Source organism: Ceratotherium simum, chromosome 15 (assembly GCF_057802395.1).
Source record: "Ceratotherium simum simum isolate JZ-2026a chromosome 15, ASM5780239v1, whole genome shotgun sequence".
NCBI classification, from domain to species: domain Eukaryota; kingdom Metazoa; phylum Chordata; class Mammalia; order Perissodactyla; family Rhinocerotidae; genus Ceratotherium; species Ceratotherium simum.
The window spans coordinates 36,984,562-37,001,552 of NC_141914.1; the positions used below are offsets into that span (position 1 = coordinate 36,984,562).

The following is a 16,991-nucleotide window of genomic DNA, read 5'->3' on the forward strand; positions in this document are numbered from 1 at the left end:
CTGTTTCTTTCGACATACATCTTTCTCTTCCTCCAATATAAGATAACAATTATTTAACTGTTATATTCCATTGTACAATGGGCTTTCACTGACTATCATTTAAACTTCGCAACAACTTTGCGAGCAAAATAGGACAAATGTTATTATCCTCACTTTGCAGTTCAGCAAGCACTGGTTTTGAAGGTTAAATGATTTGTCCAAAGGTTCACAGCAAAGAAGTGGGAGTTCTAGGACCCAAACCCAGGTCTTTGAATCCTAAGTGCCTCTTGTTCCAGCACCATCTTCCTACTCAGAACATGTGTCATACTTGATAAATGTTGATGGACTGGTAATACAGATTATTAATGTGACAGTGTCACCAGGCCACATTCAAATAGGGATTAAGCATCTTGAAGCCATGCCCTGGGGATAAGGTTGGGAAGAAAGGCGAAAATGAGAATTCACCAGTGTCTTTCACTTCCAATTGACTTAAAGTTTGCAGGAGAAAATACTCATAAAACCTAAATTCGAAAAATGTATATGCTTTTAAAAGAAAGTTGGGTCTTTCCTGGAAGGCTAAGAAAAGAGGAAACATCTAAGAGACTCACTTGCAAACTCTCCACATGGTGTTGCTTGGGTCAGAGGTCAGACTGTAGCTTCTAGGTCAACTTTGAGTTACTGGTGACATCTCTGCACTGCCTCAGCAGGAATGGCCAGGAGCGATGGAGGTTGGGAATCCGAAGAACTGGGCTCTAGCTGTTCTGCCCTTCTCTGTGTGACCTTAGGGTAATCTAAGGCTCAACAGAGCCTTGGGCCTCTGTTCCTTTATCCATCATGCAGAGGGGTTGAGTGAGATGGTCCCTGAGGTCTCCTCTGGCTGTGACATTCTGAGAGTCTATGAATAGCAAGGACACAAGACAGGTGCAAGTTGATCAGCACGTGGGAAGCTCACACCTGTCTCTCCCCAGTGTTTCCGCCCCTCACTTCCAGCAGTGCCAAACTCCAGGCCCAGTCAGGGTCCAGTTGCCAATTTTGAGCTGTTCAAGGACAGTCGTCCTTCTGCATGGGGCTCCTTCCAACCCGAAGTTGGCCTTCCTTCCTCTGTCTGCAACTCGCTCTTCCATAGGCTACTGGGATTTGCATGCCACTAATTCATTTCTACCTCTTTGCTTTTAGATTAAAATTACTCACAAGAACCAAGCGCCCATGATGATGGGGCCTCCCCAGAAGAGCAGCTTCTTTTCACTGAGGAGGAAGAGCCGTTCAAAAGACTAGACAATGTGTCAAACGCCAGTTAAACCAAGAGATAAAACAAGAAACTGTAGTACATACACACACAGACACACACACACAGACACACACACACACACACACACACACTCTTCTCTAACCAGTGGAAGCAAAGCCACCCTTTAGGAAGAAACCTTCACCCTGACATACGTTCTATTTCAACAATGGACACATCCCAACAGAGCCAGTGCCAACAGAACATTTTGAATGGACTTAGGGCCCACCAGGGTGAGGTTGGCTCCTGCAGCAACCTCCGCATTCCCAGAAGGCCCTGAGTGGGACTTTCTGAGACTGAAAGAGCAATCCCCCTTTCTTCCCACCAGCCCTGCAAGTTTCCTCATGAACGCTCGCAAGAAGCAAGCTGCAGGTTTCCTGCCTATGGTGAGATCGGATGTGCCCAAGGAAAAGAACTCCTGTTCCAGAGAACTTGCACAAAGGTCCCTCTGTACAGAGACAAAACAGCCTCCGACTCTCAGAGCAACACCCTTGGCAGGGCCCAGCAAGCGCACGTTGGTTTCTTGGTTGTCCTTTGAGCGACAGTTTCTCTCTGAACTTGCCGAGGAGGCAGAAGGGCTGTGGAAGGCTGTGTTTCCATTCTTGGTTCTCCGCTCTGTCAGTGGGCACTTGTTATTTTCCCGAAGCCTTCTCCTGGTGGCTGTGTGTTTGTTTAGAGACGGCTCCAAGAGCCCCCAGAGCTGCCTGCACAGCACACCTTAGATGTGGTATTTATTTTCTTAGTTCTGTGAACACCTGGGAGGGAAAGCAGAAAAACTGGGATTTATTTTTCAAATTGGTGTCATAATATTGTGTAAAAAGGGAAGGAAAAAAAAAAACACCCCCAGCTTCTTTCTTTTTCAAGCCAAAGCGTGTTTCCTGTTTGAGTTCCAAGCCCTGGTGGCAGACTATTCCTGAAGGCAGAGAAGATGGGAGGGAAGGGCTTTTTGCTAAGGAGACCAGGAGACAAACCATCAGATGGTTCCCTCCTGCTCTTTGCACCCACCACTCTTAGAGTATGACCTGAAGGCCCTTCTGATGGTCTTAAAGTGTGTGTACATATATATAGCATATATATTTATATATATATAAATATTTATTTACTGATGGACTTTTCCTGATTGAAAAAAGAATTATGTAGTATAGGAACAGAAATTGAGAAAGAAAAAGAAGGTTCTTACTCTCAATTTCACCATTTCGTTGTCAAGACAAATTTCCCCATGGTGATCATGAGATGAATTTAAGGGAAATGAAAGTAGCTTCTTATCATAAAGAGACTGAGAATTCCTATTCTGGATTCTCAAAAAAAAAAAACCATGAAAGATATGCTGGGCAGGATTTACACTCCCATTCGTCAGATATAGAAACAGAGTCTCAGAAAAGTTAAGAGACTTGTCCATGGTATCTTGGCTAATGTGGTTTGGGAATAAGTGCCACTAAGAAGATATTTAATAGAGACAAGAACCCATACATCTTGGAATAGGGTCATTTCTGGTCACTGAGAAATGATTCTATTTGGATCCAGGTGCCAGGGAAGAATGAATGTGCAGCACATGTGTGGATGGGACAAGCCCACGCGAGAAAATGAGGGCCTCATGATGCTTCCCAGAGATTCTGTCTGGCCTGAAATGGTGAGAAGTTGGCCTGGGGTTGAAGGCACTAGACAGATCATCAAATTAAACTCTCCACATGTCAATTCATCATGGCCATCATAGCCTCTTAGTCTGGAAACCACCCTGGCTGCAAGGATGACTCAATGGAGAGTCACAAGGAGGACTGAGGTACTTTCTACAAGGTGCTGCCAGCCAGTATCCAGAGGGGTCTCAGCAGAGCTCAGTGGGCTTTATTCAGCTGGTGCCAGCGTTACCTTCTTTTCCCATGGGCAAGACTGTGTAGAGCTCCATTAGTAGAAAGAAACATTTGCCTCAGCGCCTTTGCTCCCTCAGGCCTCCATCCTCTCTGAGATTTCTCAAGAGGAAATCTGAGCCCACTCAACATCGCTCCACTGAGCTCCCTCTAATCTCCTTGCACTGGGTCATCAGGAGCTCTGCATAAGGAAGGAAAAATTAAGATAGTGTGTACAAATTGATCCTAACCCTGAAGGAAGCAGTCATCTAGGACATTTAGGACAGAGATCTAGGACCATCCTGCTCAACCTAACAGTGCAAAACACTGGGCAAGGGGAAAATCAGGCCACTGGAAGAATGTCCTGAATGATGGGATCCTTGGCAATGGGACCAACAAGCTTCAGAATGACAACAGGTACTATCATGGAAGTCACTTGATTCTGAAATGAACTCAGGTTCAGGTTTGGGGTCACTGATCCTGAGACATTTTACAGACGTTTTTGCCTGTGTTTCAGCCCTGATCCCCAAAATTGAAGCTGTTGAGACATGGCACTATCAACAGGTGAAACTGGTTCTCAGAGATTCACAAGTCAGAGACTGGCCCCTGCCTGCTCTGCTCCAGTGCACAGGACTTGCAATGTTGCTTGAGAGACATGTGCCAACTCTTCATTAGAGCCACAGAGCATAACAAACTTGGGTGGAACTGCACTCGCAATTTGGTAACCTCAGTGACTCCAGTGTTGTTGTTTAATATGACCTTGCAACTCATCCTTTAACTGCTGTGTCTGTGGTTTCTTCCTATAGAGTACCTCATCATAGTGGTCCTCTCAGCAACCTCTAGGTTGGCAGAGAAGGTGTTACTATCCCGATCTTAATAATGAGGAAAACCAGGCTTAAGAAGGTTTAGTGACTTCTTGAAGTCACACAGTTAGGCAGTCAGGGGAGAATCCAGTCCCTTATTCCTCATCTTATTCTGATCCTGACCATGCCACAGACGTGTTCTCACCTGCCCCCATGCCTCTATCCCACTAGCAATAAAAAGAATGAAACAGGAAATCTTCGATACATCACGTTGTCCCTGGACTAATGGGCTAGGAATTGTGCCTCATTATGGCTTGGTCTTTGTGGGTTTCCTCCAGTGAGTTGAGAATGGAGATAAACTTAGTAGGATGATTATATTTCAGGTCAGAGACCAACTCCTCTCATGAGAGTTTTTCCACAGATGGAAAAGATATGTTAAAATTGCCAAATAAATTAGGAAATACTTGGCAGAATCTGGAAGAGCCTCCAGACTGGCGTTACATAACATGCATATACATTATACATATGCACATTATATAAGGTGACATAGTACTTTAATGTGCTGTATATATTATGTAAATTACATATTTGTGAGTAATCATGATAAATATAGAGACCCACTAATCACTTTTTTACACATACTCAGTGACAGATTAGGAAGTTACTTTGCCAGAGAGTCTTAAAACTTACTCTCTCCTGCTGCTTTGGTTCCAACTCCTGCCAAAAATAATTGCATCAACTTTTCCCATCTCTAGCCCCCTCTCCTCTTGCCCAAAACCCTCAGTTACTGCCTATCCCAGCTAGGCTGTACCTTCTGTGGAACTACCACAATTGGGATCCATAAAAATAGAATCATGGGGCTAGGAAGGATCTAGACTCCCAGGTTCCTGCTGTCACAGGCCTACACCTCAACACTCCCAGCCAGGTGGGTGCCTAAAGCTAATGTTAGAAGGTGGGGGGAAGGGGGAGTGGGAGGAAGAGGCTACCAATCCTCCAATGAAGGAAACTGCATGTGGTGTTCCTTGGCTACCAGTTCCAGGGTCCAACAATAATCAGTTATTTCAAATGTCTAGTCTAAGTCCCCACAACATATCTGAAACCATAATTTCCTAAAATGTGTTTCACAAAATACTAGTATCCATAAAGTGCTCCATGAAAACAGAGTTCTGTGGTCAAGTACTAGATCCCCTACTAGGCGATATATATAGAGAGGCTTAATTCTAAGAACTCACTGTAAAGAACCACACAAGCCTTTATTTGTCTGTCAACATCTATAGATTAGAAACACTGCCTTAAACCCACCATTTCTTCTTTTTGTTCTCAGTGGAGATGGGAACATGCAAGTAACCATCCTCTACAATAATATTCCAAAAAGTACTTTTCTAGGATAAGGAGTTTCATTCTTAAGACATTCTTTCTAGTTTCTTCTATGTGATTGTTTAACGACTTTCATTGCTCCCCTCTACATATCTTCAAGCAAGAATTAAGGATCTGAACTCCTTGTCCCCTAAGTGAGGAAGGGATTGGGGAAAAATTAAGGGGAAAACCTGATAGCTGCCAGGGATCAGACTTCATCTGTGGAGCTCCACAGAACAGAACCAGGTCTAAAGAACACAGTTGTAGGGAGGTCAATTTTTATTCAATCTAATATCTGCTCTTAGAGCTGGCCTAATATAGAAAGGGCTGCCTTGTGGGGAAATGAACAGCCATCTGCTCTTACAGAAAAAGCCTTAACCTGGTTGGGTGGGGAACAAGCAGTGTTTGATCTACCTTGTCCAAAAAGCTATTGAAAGCATTTTTGTAGGCATCCATGTTAAATCAATAGGTCTGTTACTTCCTTTTGAACGTATACCACAACGTCTCTTGTTTTCTGAAGGAATGAATAATGACTCCCAGAGAGATTTCTGAATCAGTGGGTACTGACGAGTTAGACCACATTTATACATGGCAGGATTGACCAAACTCATTGGCACCCTCAAGATCACTGGTGGTGGTGATCTCTCCTCGGCGGCTCTGAGAGTTAAAGGAATGGATTACAGTATCAAGACCAAAAGAGATTTTGCATTTCTATTGAGGTCCATATTAGCAGTTTGGAATTCTTCTCCTAGTCACAAATACCAGACCTGCATCCGACTCGCAATGACAATGAAAAAGAAACTATCTCACATCTCAAATCTCAATCAAGTTTTAGATCAAACAAAAGAGCAGAATTGTATAGAATTTCACATGGGGCCATTGTTTTAGCTCACCTTCATGTCCCACCATACTGGAATGTATCGTTCAACTTTCTACTATAGAGAGAAAACAGGAAAGGGAATTCCCATTTATTGCTTACTGGGTGCAAGGCACTGTGTCAAGGTCTTTTCATGTGCTGTCCCACTTAATCCTCAAAACAGCCTGTGATATGGGTATTGCACTTATTTCACAGATAAAGGAATTGGTGCATAGAAAGTTGAAGTACCTTGTCCAAAGTCAAACACATTGCAAGTGGTAGAGCTAGGACTTGACATGCGTCTGCCTCACATCAAAATTTATGCTTTTTCTACCATATTTTAGTGCCTTTAACATTATTATATAACTATTTCCAACCCTACTATCATCCTGGGTGAGATTACATGGTATTGACAGACCGGTCTCCTATCTGGTCAACCTCGGTATAGCCATCTAATCATGTTCCTAGTGAAGAACTTCCAGTGCTTGGTCATATTAAAACTCAACAGCCTCCATGGACAACTGGAACCTAAAACCTCACCCTTGCAATGAAATGGGCAACCATCCCTTAATCCTCAACATTTCAAATTCTAGCTGAATGGGACTCATTTCCCCAGGCCTACCTAATGGATTTTCTGTTCAACTCTGTGAGTGGGAGAGCCACAAGCAGCCTTCTCAGACTTAAATGCCATGGTCAACAGTGACTGACCTGCTTGGGGAAGGAGGGCTAGGGTTGTTGCAGGGAGCCTCCAGCAAGAAGGCTCTGCATGTGATCCTCATTAGTGATAGGCGTGGGCTGGGCCATCTGTGTTCCACAAGAGAACAGAATGGCAGGCTGCCTTTCAGATGCCAAGAGATGCTATCTAATGGGAAGATCCAGAGAGCTCAAAAAGCAGAGAGGCATCCTTCCTGCTTTTCTGTGGGAAGCCAGGGACACAGAAAACCAAGTGTGTTTTCCAAGGGCATCTCTGTGGGAAGCCAGGGACACAGAAAACCAAGAGATTTTGAAAATTAGCTGCTTACCTTGCTGGGCATTCCACCTTTGCTACCATTTCCTTCCTTATGTCCATGGTGCAGGACCACAAGCAGAACTCTGCAGCCTCATCTGCTAACTAAACTCCCTTAAATGGAGCCCACAATGAACCTATGTTTTCCTGAAATCTGTGGAAGCAGTGGCAGGTGCATTATAGCAAGGCATTAGAGTTTGCAGCTAAGCCTCCAAGTCAGGAAACACTGCAGATAGAAGAGACCATTTAACTGGATGCTCAACGAAATCCATTGCATTCCCTAGAAGAAATAATCAGAAAACGTGGAGGACTACTCTAAATGAGTCGAATTAGGAAAATGCAATTTGGAAACAAAGAGAATAACATCTAACCCAGTATCAAGCATGTAGTAGGTAATAAGTAAATATTTGTTGCATGAATGAATAGCTCATGTGGGTATCTGTCCTTCTACCCTGGAATGGGTAGGGGAAGGAGGGTAGAGGGGGTGAAAGTTTTTTAACTAACAACTCAGGAACTTGAAACCACAGGACGTAGAGGGAGCTCATAGGGGCCTTTAACTATCCAGACATCTGTTGAGTGATGGATACAGCTAAATATGGATCATCAAAGGGCTTTCTAGGTCACATGGAGGGCAGCTTCATGATTCAGAAAATATGAAATTCAATTGGACAGAAAGACAGAAATATTTGCAATCTACTTCTTAGAGATCAGGTCAGAATTGACAGAGAATAAAAAGGCAGCGCAGAAGTGGAGTTACAGTAAGAGATGAGCATAATAAGATACAGATGCATGAGATGAAAAGAGAGAGAGAACTGGATTTTTTAACAGATGTATTGGGGCCGGGGAGATGAGCTGAACACTACAGTCCAAAAATGGAAGAAAGGACTGAGAAATCTTTTTTTATAAAAAGCTTAAAGTTGAATTAATGGCAAAATGGAAATGTCCAGGCATTAATAAAATTGTTATTAAATAACAACTATCATTTATCGTCCAGTCCAAAGCTTATTACTTTTATGACCACTTTTAAACTTCACAAAAACGTTATGAAGTTGGTGCTATATGGTTCCCATTTGACAAATGAGGACGGAGAAACAGCAAATCTCATGGCGGCAGATCCAGGATTCTGATCTTTCAGTATCTGCCTTCAAAGCCCTTGTCCATGCCTGCAATGCCATCACTGATTCCTCTGAGCTTCAAGCATGGTGACAGGGATTTACTACTCCCTGTCCACGACTTAATTCCTTCTCAAACTGGAAATCCAAATCCCTCTCTTCCCTCTTTCACAGAGCCAGAGTGAGAAAGAGCATTCATTTGCCTGGGCGCAGAGGCACATTAGGAGAAGGAGCAGGTCTGGGCAGCAGAAAGTCCACATACACCTTACACACCTCCCTCCTTCTTAGGTCTTCTCTCCAAGGTACCAGCTGGCCCATCTCCTAAGATGCTACTCAGAGAACAGCCAACAATGAACACCTGGTGAAGGACTCAACGAGATCAGAGTGTTCACCTAATATTAAAGATCATAGTAAAAGATACAGAGACCATATTAAAGATCATGTGCAAGTGAGATGAGGTCAGGTACTCAAACATCAGAATTTAGTAATTGATATCTAAAGGTGGAAAGGAGATTCGAGGTATCCTTTTAAAAGTCTGTTGGGTGAAACATAATTTGCGGTAAACACACTGCTTCTGGAATGATGGGAAAAATTGAACTTTTTCCTTTCCAAAAAAAAAAAAATCCTTTTTAAAATGGAATCTTAGGAAGAATGACAAGGTGAGGGATAATAAAATGGAAATTTTTTGTGTGTGTGTGAGGAAGATCAGCCCTGAGCTAACATCCATGCTAATCCTCCTCTTTTTGCTGAGGAAGACTGGCTCTGAGCTAATATCTATTGCCAATCCTCCTCCTTTTTTTCCCCAAAGCCCCAGTAGATAGTTGTGTGTCATAGTTGCACATCCTTCTAGTTGCTGTATGTGGGACGCGGCTTCAGCATGGCCGGAGAAGCGGTGCGTTGGTGCGCGCCCGGGATCCGAACCCAGGCCGCCAGTAGCAGAGCACGCACACTTAATCACTAAGCCACCGGGCTGGACCCTGGAAATTTCTTTTTACCTTAGACAATATAAAAGGAAATAAATTTATGAACTGCACAGTGTAAGTGGCAATCTAGAAGAATCCAGAAAGTCTGCATTTTCTGCTGAGGGATTAAACAACAGTACTTTCAAAGTAATTAATGAACTTATTTTTTTATCTTTTTTTTTTTTTAAGAAAACTGGTACCAGTTGGTTACCAGAAAATGACATGATCTTCAAGAAAAGAAAATTTTTCCTGATGAATATATCCTATCTCCCCAATATCCTTGAAGTAAAAGGATTGAGAACTAGATCTTTTAACTCAGAGAAACATATGTGCATGGAGGATGTTAATAAAGAGGATGTCATTTAATTGCTGTTTGGGGTTTGTTATCCTCATACTCTGCTACCTCCAGGCATTAAGGTAATGATAATAAACCCAAGAGGATTAAGCAATTCCCACCACCCATCCTCTCCCTGTCAGCCTCCTGAAGCTCCCCCACCCTCCTCCAGGTTAAATATACTTCCTGGAATTAGAATACCTTGGAATAATTTCTTTTTATTATGAAAATTTTCAAACATACAGAAGAGTAGAGACCTAAATCTAATGAGAACCCATATACCCATTACTTTGATCCAAGAATTATCATTTTGCCATATCTGTTTCATCTTTTTTTCCTTGAAATATTTTTAAGTAAATTATAGAAGTTATGACATCTCACACCAAAATACTTATGCATACGTCATTATGGTGGATCATTTCTTAAATGTTAAAGGTAGTCCACATTGCTGGAAGAAGATTTCTGGGTGTTGTACATATGAGCACAGTCATTTCTCAAGTGACTGAATCCAGTTTTCACAAATAGAAGTTAATCAAGACATCACTCTAACACTTATGAGGAGAAGGTTTTGGGTGGAACCCAAGGAAGGTCTTAGTTGCATTCAAAATGTTCCTGATTAATCTGGAAAGAGGAAGGTAAAGAGCACATTAACTAAATTCTCAAAAGACACTAAATTCTCAAAAGACACAAAATGGGGAAGTATTATAAGCACTAATGATGCCAGAGAGAAAATGCAAAGCACTTAGAGGAGTTAGAAATTTACCTGAACAATGCATGTTCTTATTTTTGAAATAAAAATGTTTAAAGCATTAGTACTTACAGAAAGGCTGGGCACAGTATTATTTTGGACAGGTAAAATATTATCTCCGCAGATTCAGTTAATCATATAAAGAAAACACTTATAATTATTGCCCCCACCATGTGAAGAATGTGAAGCTAACTGAGGGAGGGGGCAGGCTGCTGAGATGTACAGACAGATCCTCCGCCTCCACTGGGGCTTAACTGAACTGGAAGTGTGTCAACTGCCGAGAGAACATCTGGTTGAGACGTGTTGGCTCATTTATGCATGGTGAGGTACCATTTTCAATAGGCAAAGTGTAAGAGAAGCAGGTATCACTCCACTTGCTCTGTGCTTAGCTGCTGGGGTCAGAGCGGGCTGACTGCAGATGTTCTGGGCAAGACGGCGGGCAAGGTAGTTGGTTAGTTTGCTTGCAAAAGTCTCTCGGCTTAGTGATTCTGCCAAACAAAAGGGAAGCTGGTGAAATAAGTGACACAAGCTTCCAGAATATTGAGCCTGTCTCAGTCAAATAAATGAAATAAGGTTCCTATTCAAGAACAGCCTAGGTAGCTGCAACCACTGGCAACCGAGGCCTCATTCCCAGCCTGTAGCTGATGGATCTAACTGAGCACCCATCTGGCTTCCCCCACATCAGGAGAGAAAGCTCTCTTATCCATGCCCCCAGTGCACATCTGCATACCTGTGACTCCTTAACCCCTTCCCCCACACCATGGGGCTCATAAGACCATCATCACCTTTTCCTTTCCTGACATTGCTGCCATGAGGAATGAAAGTCTATGTTGACTGACATGAAAATGCAAATTGTTTTCATCATCCTCAGAGTAGGAAGATGTTTTCTTCCCAGAGCGCCCCCTCTTTGGAAGAACACAGTCTCTTCTGAGCTCCCTCCTCCAGCCTAACCCCTGGCCCTGAAGCCCAGGATCCGCTGATGGGCGTGAAAACACATGAGCTCACTGCAGCTTATATAAGAGCTCTTGGCAGCCCTTCCCAGGAGCGCACTTGTGTCTGCCTTGTCTAGGCAATGTGATTTTCCTTTTCTCCATCTCCTCAGAACAGAGAGGCCCATTTGTACTACTCTTCATGAGTCGTTTCATAGCAGGAAAGAGGAAGCACAATGTTCCCTCCTATATCCCAGTAATTAAAATTGGCAGTTTCCTGAGGGGGGAAAATAAGTATTCAAAAGACAAAGTTCACTTCATGTGTTGAGTCCCCTTCACAGTGGCACTGCCCCTTTTCCCGGCTCTTTTCCATGATGGGGCCACAGTGCTTTGTCCCACTGCAGAGGAGCAATGAGAGAAATAAAATAGGATTAGAGGTCAAAGCCTCCTTGACATCTCAGAGGACTCTAGCTCAAATGTCCCTCCTGAGATGTTTGTGAGCAAGGTCTAGGGCAGATGGAGAGAAAAAATAGAGGGGAATTCCTATCTTCCCCCAAGGGAGAAAAATGACATTTATAGAAATCTGTCAGATGTTCTCCAAGACAGGTCATGTGCCTTTGATCTTGCCTCCAACTGACTTGGTAAGAACTCCCGTCCTTTCCTAGACTCCATTTTCCTGAGGGAGCAAAGAAACTTTTGGCTACTGCACTCAGGAATTTTGAAGAGAAGTGAGGAGACAAAGAAAGCAAGAGAAGGCCTTGATCCCGATCTTCAAATTCCGTGGATGTTTTACATGGTTCCCAAGAGGAGAGGGGAAGATCTTAGGCCAGCATTTGGTTCTCCTCCTGCCCTTGAGGAAAGGAAAGGGAGTGGGAGGACCTGTGAGGCCTTTGCAGGGATGTGCTCCACGCTGCTGCCTCAGTTACTCCAGGCCTGGGCAGCTCAAGGCAGTCCCAGAGAAGACTGGGGTCTCAGCCTGTGGCTGTTCACATTCTCCTTCCTGAGCATCACCAGCCACGACCCAAGGGCACCTCCTACCCACACAGCATCAGCTGAGGAAACGCACTCTTCTCCTTCTGCTCAGCATTGCTCTCCTTCTCTCATGGGGCCAACTCTACTTCCCACCCCGACACCAATTAGCAGTAGGGACTTGGGCAAGTCATGTTATATCCCAGTTTTCCCACATGCAAAATCGAGCTGGAAAGAATAATTAATGCATTTATTCATTTACTCATCAATAAATCTTTTGTTATTAAACGATGTCTATTTGCCAGGCTCTGTATTCTAACCTCATAACATGTTTCAGTGCAGGTCTCTTACTTTTTCTCCATCTTTTCTCATTGCATTCTGCTTTTCTCAGCCTCCACCCACCCCCAGTGTCTGTGTCTTCCACTTTTTCTTCTTTCTTTTATCCTCATGATATTTATCTTCATTTCTCCCCCATCCCCCATGATTCTATTTTTAGAGTGTTCATACATAAAATCAGAGGATCAAAAGGATCTTAAGGGGATATCTGCCCACTTTGTTATCTCCAGGCAAGTCTGTGCTTCAAAGGCCCAGGAAAGATTAGAGGACACAGCCCAGAGCCCAATTTCAGGATGCATTCCAGCATCATACAACTTCTCCCATCAAGAAATTGTCCTCAATGTCTAACTTAAACTCCTCTGTTCAATACTACTCTCCTTTTTCTCTTTACCTTTTGAGTCACATCTCAGGCATAAAGAACCTTTGTGGGTTCGGAATTGTTGGGAGGTTTAACCTAAAATGACACAGTTGAACATCCAGAACATAAGGATATTAGTTTCAGTGTAAAAACAACAGAATCAGGAACAAAGAAGAAACTAGAGGCCATGGCATTAAGAGGGTTTGGCTTCTGTAAAATCAATGAAAACCAAACAAGCAAAAACCCACATGCATAACCTTACTGGAGTCAGTTTCTGATAGACTATCACAATTAATATGAAAAGTCCATTGCACAGGGAATTCTGGAATCATAGACCCTATTGTCAGAAAAGCCCTTCCTTAGATGTCATCGAGTCCAACCTTTCATGTCAAGTGGGTAGCCAGCATAGCATAATGTCTGTGCTCTGTTGATCATAGTTTAATAATGAATGGTGGTTATTCAGCATTGGTTCTTACAACACCATATACAGAATTCTTCTCCAAAGCCATTTTCCCAGGCCCCTGGGTAGGGGACAAGTCAGGTCTACACGTGGACAGGGTCTGATGCTCCAGATGTTGCCCCTTTTGATCTGTGCAAACCTGCCAAGGTAGCTTACAGTCTTGATAGAGGCAGTGTTGTCTAGTGGGTAGGTCACCTGACAAAGAGGCAGATTTCAAAACCTGCAGCATATTCTTTCTTCTCCAGATGGCAAGAAGCAGGAGACCCAACTAAAGAGAAGAGGTCCCTACAGAAAGTTGCTGACCCAGCTTCCGGCACAGCTGCCCTCTTCCATAGAATGGGAAGAAGTAACCTTTTGTGCCTCCCTGTACCATTGTCCTCAATGCTTGGTAGATATCTCAGAGAAAGTGTTATTGTTAGCAAGTAATCATAATTCCAAGAAGCCACCTGCTAAGGGGGTTCTAATGGATGCTTTTTTCTCTCTGCAGAAAACAAGTGAGACCCTTCTACCTTGGAATAGTCTGACAAATGTTCCATAGAGGCCGCTGTGGAAGAGAGTGATTCCACGTCCCATGATGGTGTGAGAGATGAAACCTTGCCTGGGAAACAAGAGCAACATAGGCAGGGGCTACAGTCCTGTCTCAGCCACACCGCCTTGGATGTGGCCTTCAGCCTTTTAGGGCCTCTCTTTCTCCATCTATCAAACAGTGGAGTTCCAAAGACTTTCGATCTTCAATGATCTTGCCTTCACCCAGGGTAAATGCTACGGCCATAGGAGAGAGGGCAGGGTCCTTGTTCTCTTGGGTCTCCCACCAGGCCCAAGGCTTCCCCCAGCCCTGCTGACCCTGGAGGGCTACTCCTAACCCCTCAGCCAAGAATCTACCTTCCTTCCCTCTTGAGGATTGATCAGCCTCAGAAATCAGCTGATTTGGGGGGCCAACATGAAAAAAACACTACAGGGAAACTCTTGGATAAGCCCTCCATCAATACACACACTCACACACACACATACAAACAGACATACCCAATCCCCGAAGTGTGAGCGTTTTCTCTTCTGTGTATCAAACCCATTTTACCCTTTCTAATTGCAAGTGTGTTGGGAGAGAACTCAGTCCCATTGATGGAAATGCACTGCTTCCTCTTAGAGAACTTAGCTAAACCTCAGGTTTTGAGGGTGAGGCTAAAGGTCCTAACACACCACCACTGTGGCTCATAAATGCAGACTCTACCAGCCGAGACTGAGGCAGGAACTAGTTAGCACAGTGCCAGAGTCCAGAGCCTTCCCCTGCTCCTCCACCCCCACTGCCTCCCCTCCATAGATGTGTCGTTCTGTAATGGTGGCTGCCTGCTCGAGCCTGCCTGTCTGCCTGCACAGAGTGCCATGGACTTGTTCTGTAACGTACTGTGTGTGTGTGTCCTGACTCTGTGGTTTCCTGCAAATAAAAATGGCAGCCAATGGCTGACCTCTGACCTCCTGGCGGTTTCTTTTCATGACATTGCTTGAGAAATCCAGATTGTCTGATCAGCCATACAGCACTGGAGATGTGCATGCTCCTCTAGACTATTCTGTAGACTTTCCACAGTTGCCCACTGCCAGGGAGAGTTCCACTGATATGCCAGAACTGGGAAGAATTGAAACTCTCTATTGCCACTTTTCTGATATTGAAGGAGAGGGAGAGAAAGCCAAAACTCTTATTAAACAAGCCCCTGCTAAACATTTTATATATATCATCTCATTGACATCTGAAAACTCCCCTACGAAGTGGTTAGCATTTTATAGATGAGGAAACAAAGGCTCAGAAATGGAAATTAACTTGCTCAACAGGTAACACAATAAGTAACTCAGTTCTGTCTCGTTCATTCCTCAACAATCATACTCTCCTCTCAACTTATGTTCCTCCAGGTGTGGCGCATGGACTGCCTACATCAGAAACACCTGAGGTCCAGATTCCTGGGTCCCACTCAGACCTCCTGAATCATGATCTCTGAGAGTGAGACCCTGAAATCTCCTATTTTATAATCTGGGGCTGTAGATAGATCCTTGTGCCCAGGAAAGTTTGAGAACCACTACACCTCACCCTGCTGGTTGGCAGGACCACTCTGGGAGGGCAGAGACAAGCCAGGGCTTTAGAACAACTCAGAAACAGAGCCTATAGAAGAGCATCCTTAGACAGAAGAGACCTGGAGAGGAAGAATGTCTAGAATGAAAGCTCAAATGGACTTCACATTAGAGTTGGCTGGCCCCCCTCCCCAGAATTCCTGTCTTCTCCACATCTCTGCTGTCATCCTCAACGATGGGCAAGGACTCTGGCCTCAGAGAACATAACCAAAGTGTTACTCACTCCTACCCATTCCCTCCCCTTCCACCTGGATCTGCTGAGTTCTATTTTGTGCCTCAGAGTCTAGGTGGAGGTTTCTGAAATGGTGGTTGGGATGTCTGAGATGGGGCACTGTGACACAGATGCATAATTGCTACTTGGGGGCAGAACAAAATACTGGAAATAGCTCAGCTGCCTACTCAACTGGGGAGATTCAGCCATCCTCTCACCCTCCCAGCTGCAACACTAACTATGCGTGAAAAATATTTTCCTCAAGAAAATGGCTTTTCTGGAGTCAAGAAATCAAGAAAACACCTCCTGTACAGAATTTGATATAACAAGATCAGCAAAACACTTAAATTATGAATCTGGAAAGTTTATGATCTAGAACTCTTATGGTGAGAATTTTCTTGAATCTCTGTCGCTAACAAAAGAATTGCATAAGGAAGGAAAATGCCGGTCCATTTAAGAGCAAAGGTCTTTGGCAGCTGTGTTTGAATTTTAAACAATAGTGAAGAATAAGCCATTTGCTGTGGCATTTACAACATTTTCGAACACATATGACCATGTTCCTGCTCCTTCCTCCACTTAACGGGTTACAATATACCCTTAAAAGTAACAAAGCTGCCTTTGTTTTTAAATGTCTTTCCTTCCTCCTTTCCATTAAACCAGACTATCAATTATTACAGAAATATTTATGAACCTAAAATCCTAAAGCCATTCACAGAGGGAGCAGAAAGTCAAGGTCAGCAAAAATGGCAATGGAAGTAGATTAGAAAGAAAGATCAGAAAGATCGGGAGATAATGGTGGTCTCAGAATGGAAGGAATCGCAGAGAGTAAGCACCCGGCATACCCTCTCAGCCAGAGCAAGACTCCCTGGTGCAGCACCTGGGCCAGGGGCAGCCACCTCTATTTGAAGATGCTTCCAAGGGTGAGGAGCCCACTACCTTCCCAGGATACCCATTTGGGAGCAGTTCTCTGAGCCTTAAATAGGCTCCCATTGTACCCAAATCTGCCTCCCATTAACTCCCATCACTGGGCCCTGGCTTGGCCTCTAGCAATACAAAATAAATCTCACCTTTCTTCTGCAGGACAGCTTTCAAATATTTAGAAACAGCTACCTCGTCCTAGCTAAGTCTTTATTTTTTTTTCCCTCTAGACTAAACAGCCTCTAAATCCTTAAATCATCCCTTATATGTCATGACTCTCAGACTCTAAGCTATTCTTGCAACTTTCTCTGGAACAACAACAGTTTGCCAAGGTCCCTCTTAAAATGCGATTCTCACAACAGAATACAGCACAGTGCCCCAGAAACGGGCGGACAAGTGCAGAGCGG

The 16,991-nt window shown here is 43.8% G+C and overlaps 1 protein-coding gene across 1 annotated transcript in view; it reads left to right on the top strand.

The window, feature by feature from the left end:
• Nucleotides 1-3,992, top strand: part of DGKG (diacylglycerol kinase gamma) — a 156,441-nt gene extending 152,449 nt beyond the window's left edge. Inside the window, exon 24 of the mRNA XM_087439893.1 lies at nucleotides 1,156-3,992. Within this exon, the coding sequence (XP_087296019.1) occupies nucleotides 1,156-1,254 (99 nt within the window). The 3' untranslated portion in view covers nucleotides 1,255-3,992. The remainder of the gene's footprint in view (nucleotides 1-1,155) is intronic.
• Nucleotides 3,993-16,991: the final 12,999 nt, after the last annotated feature.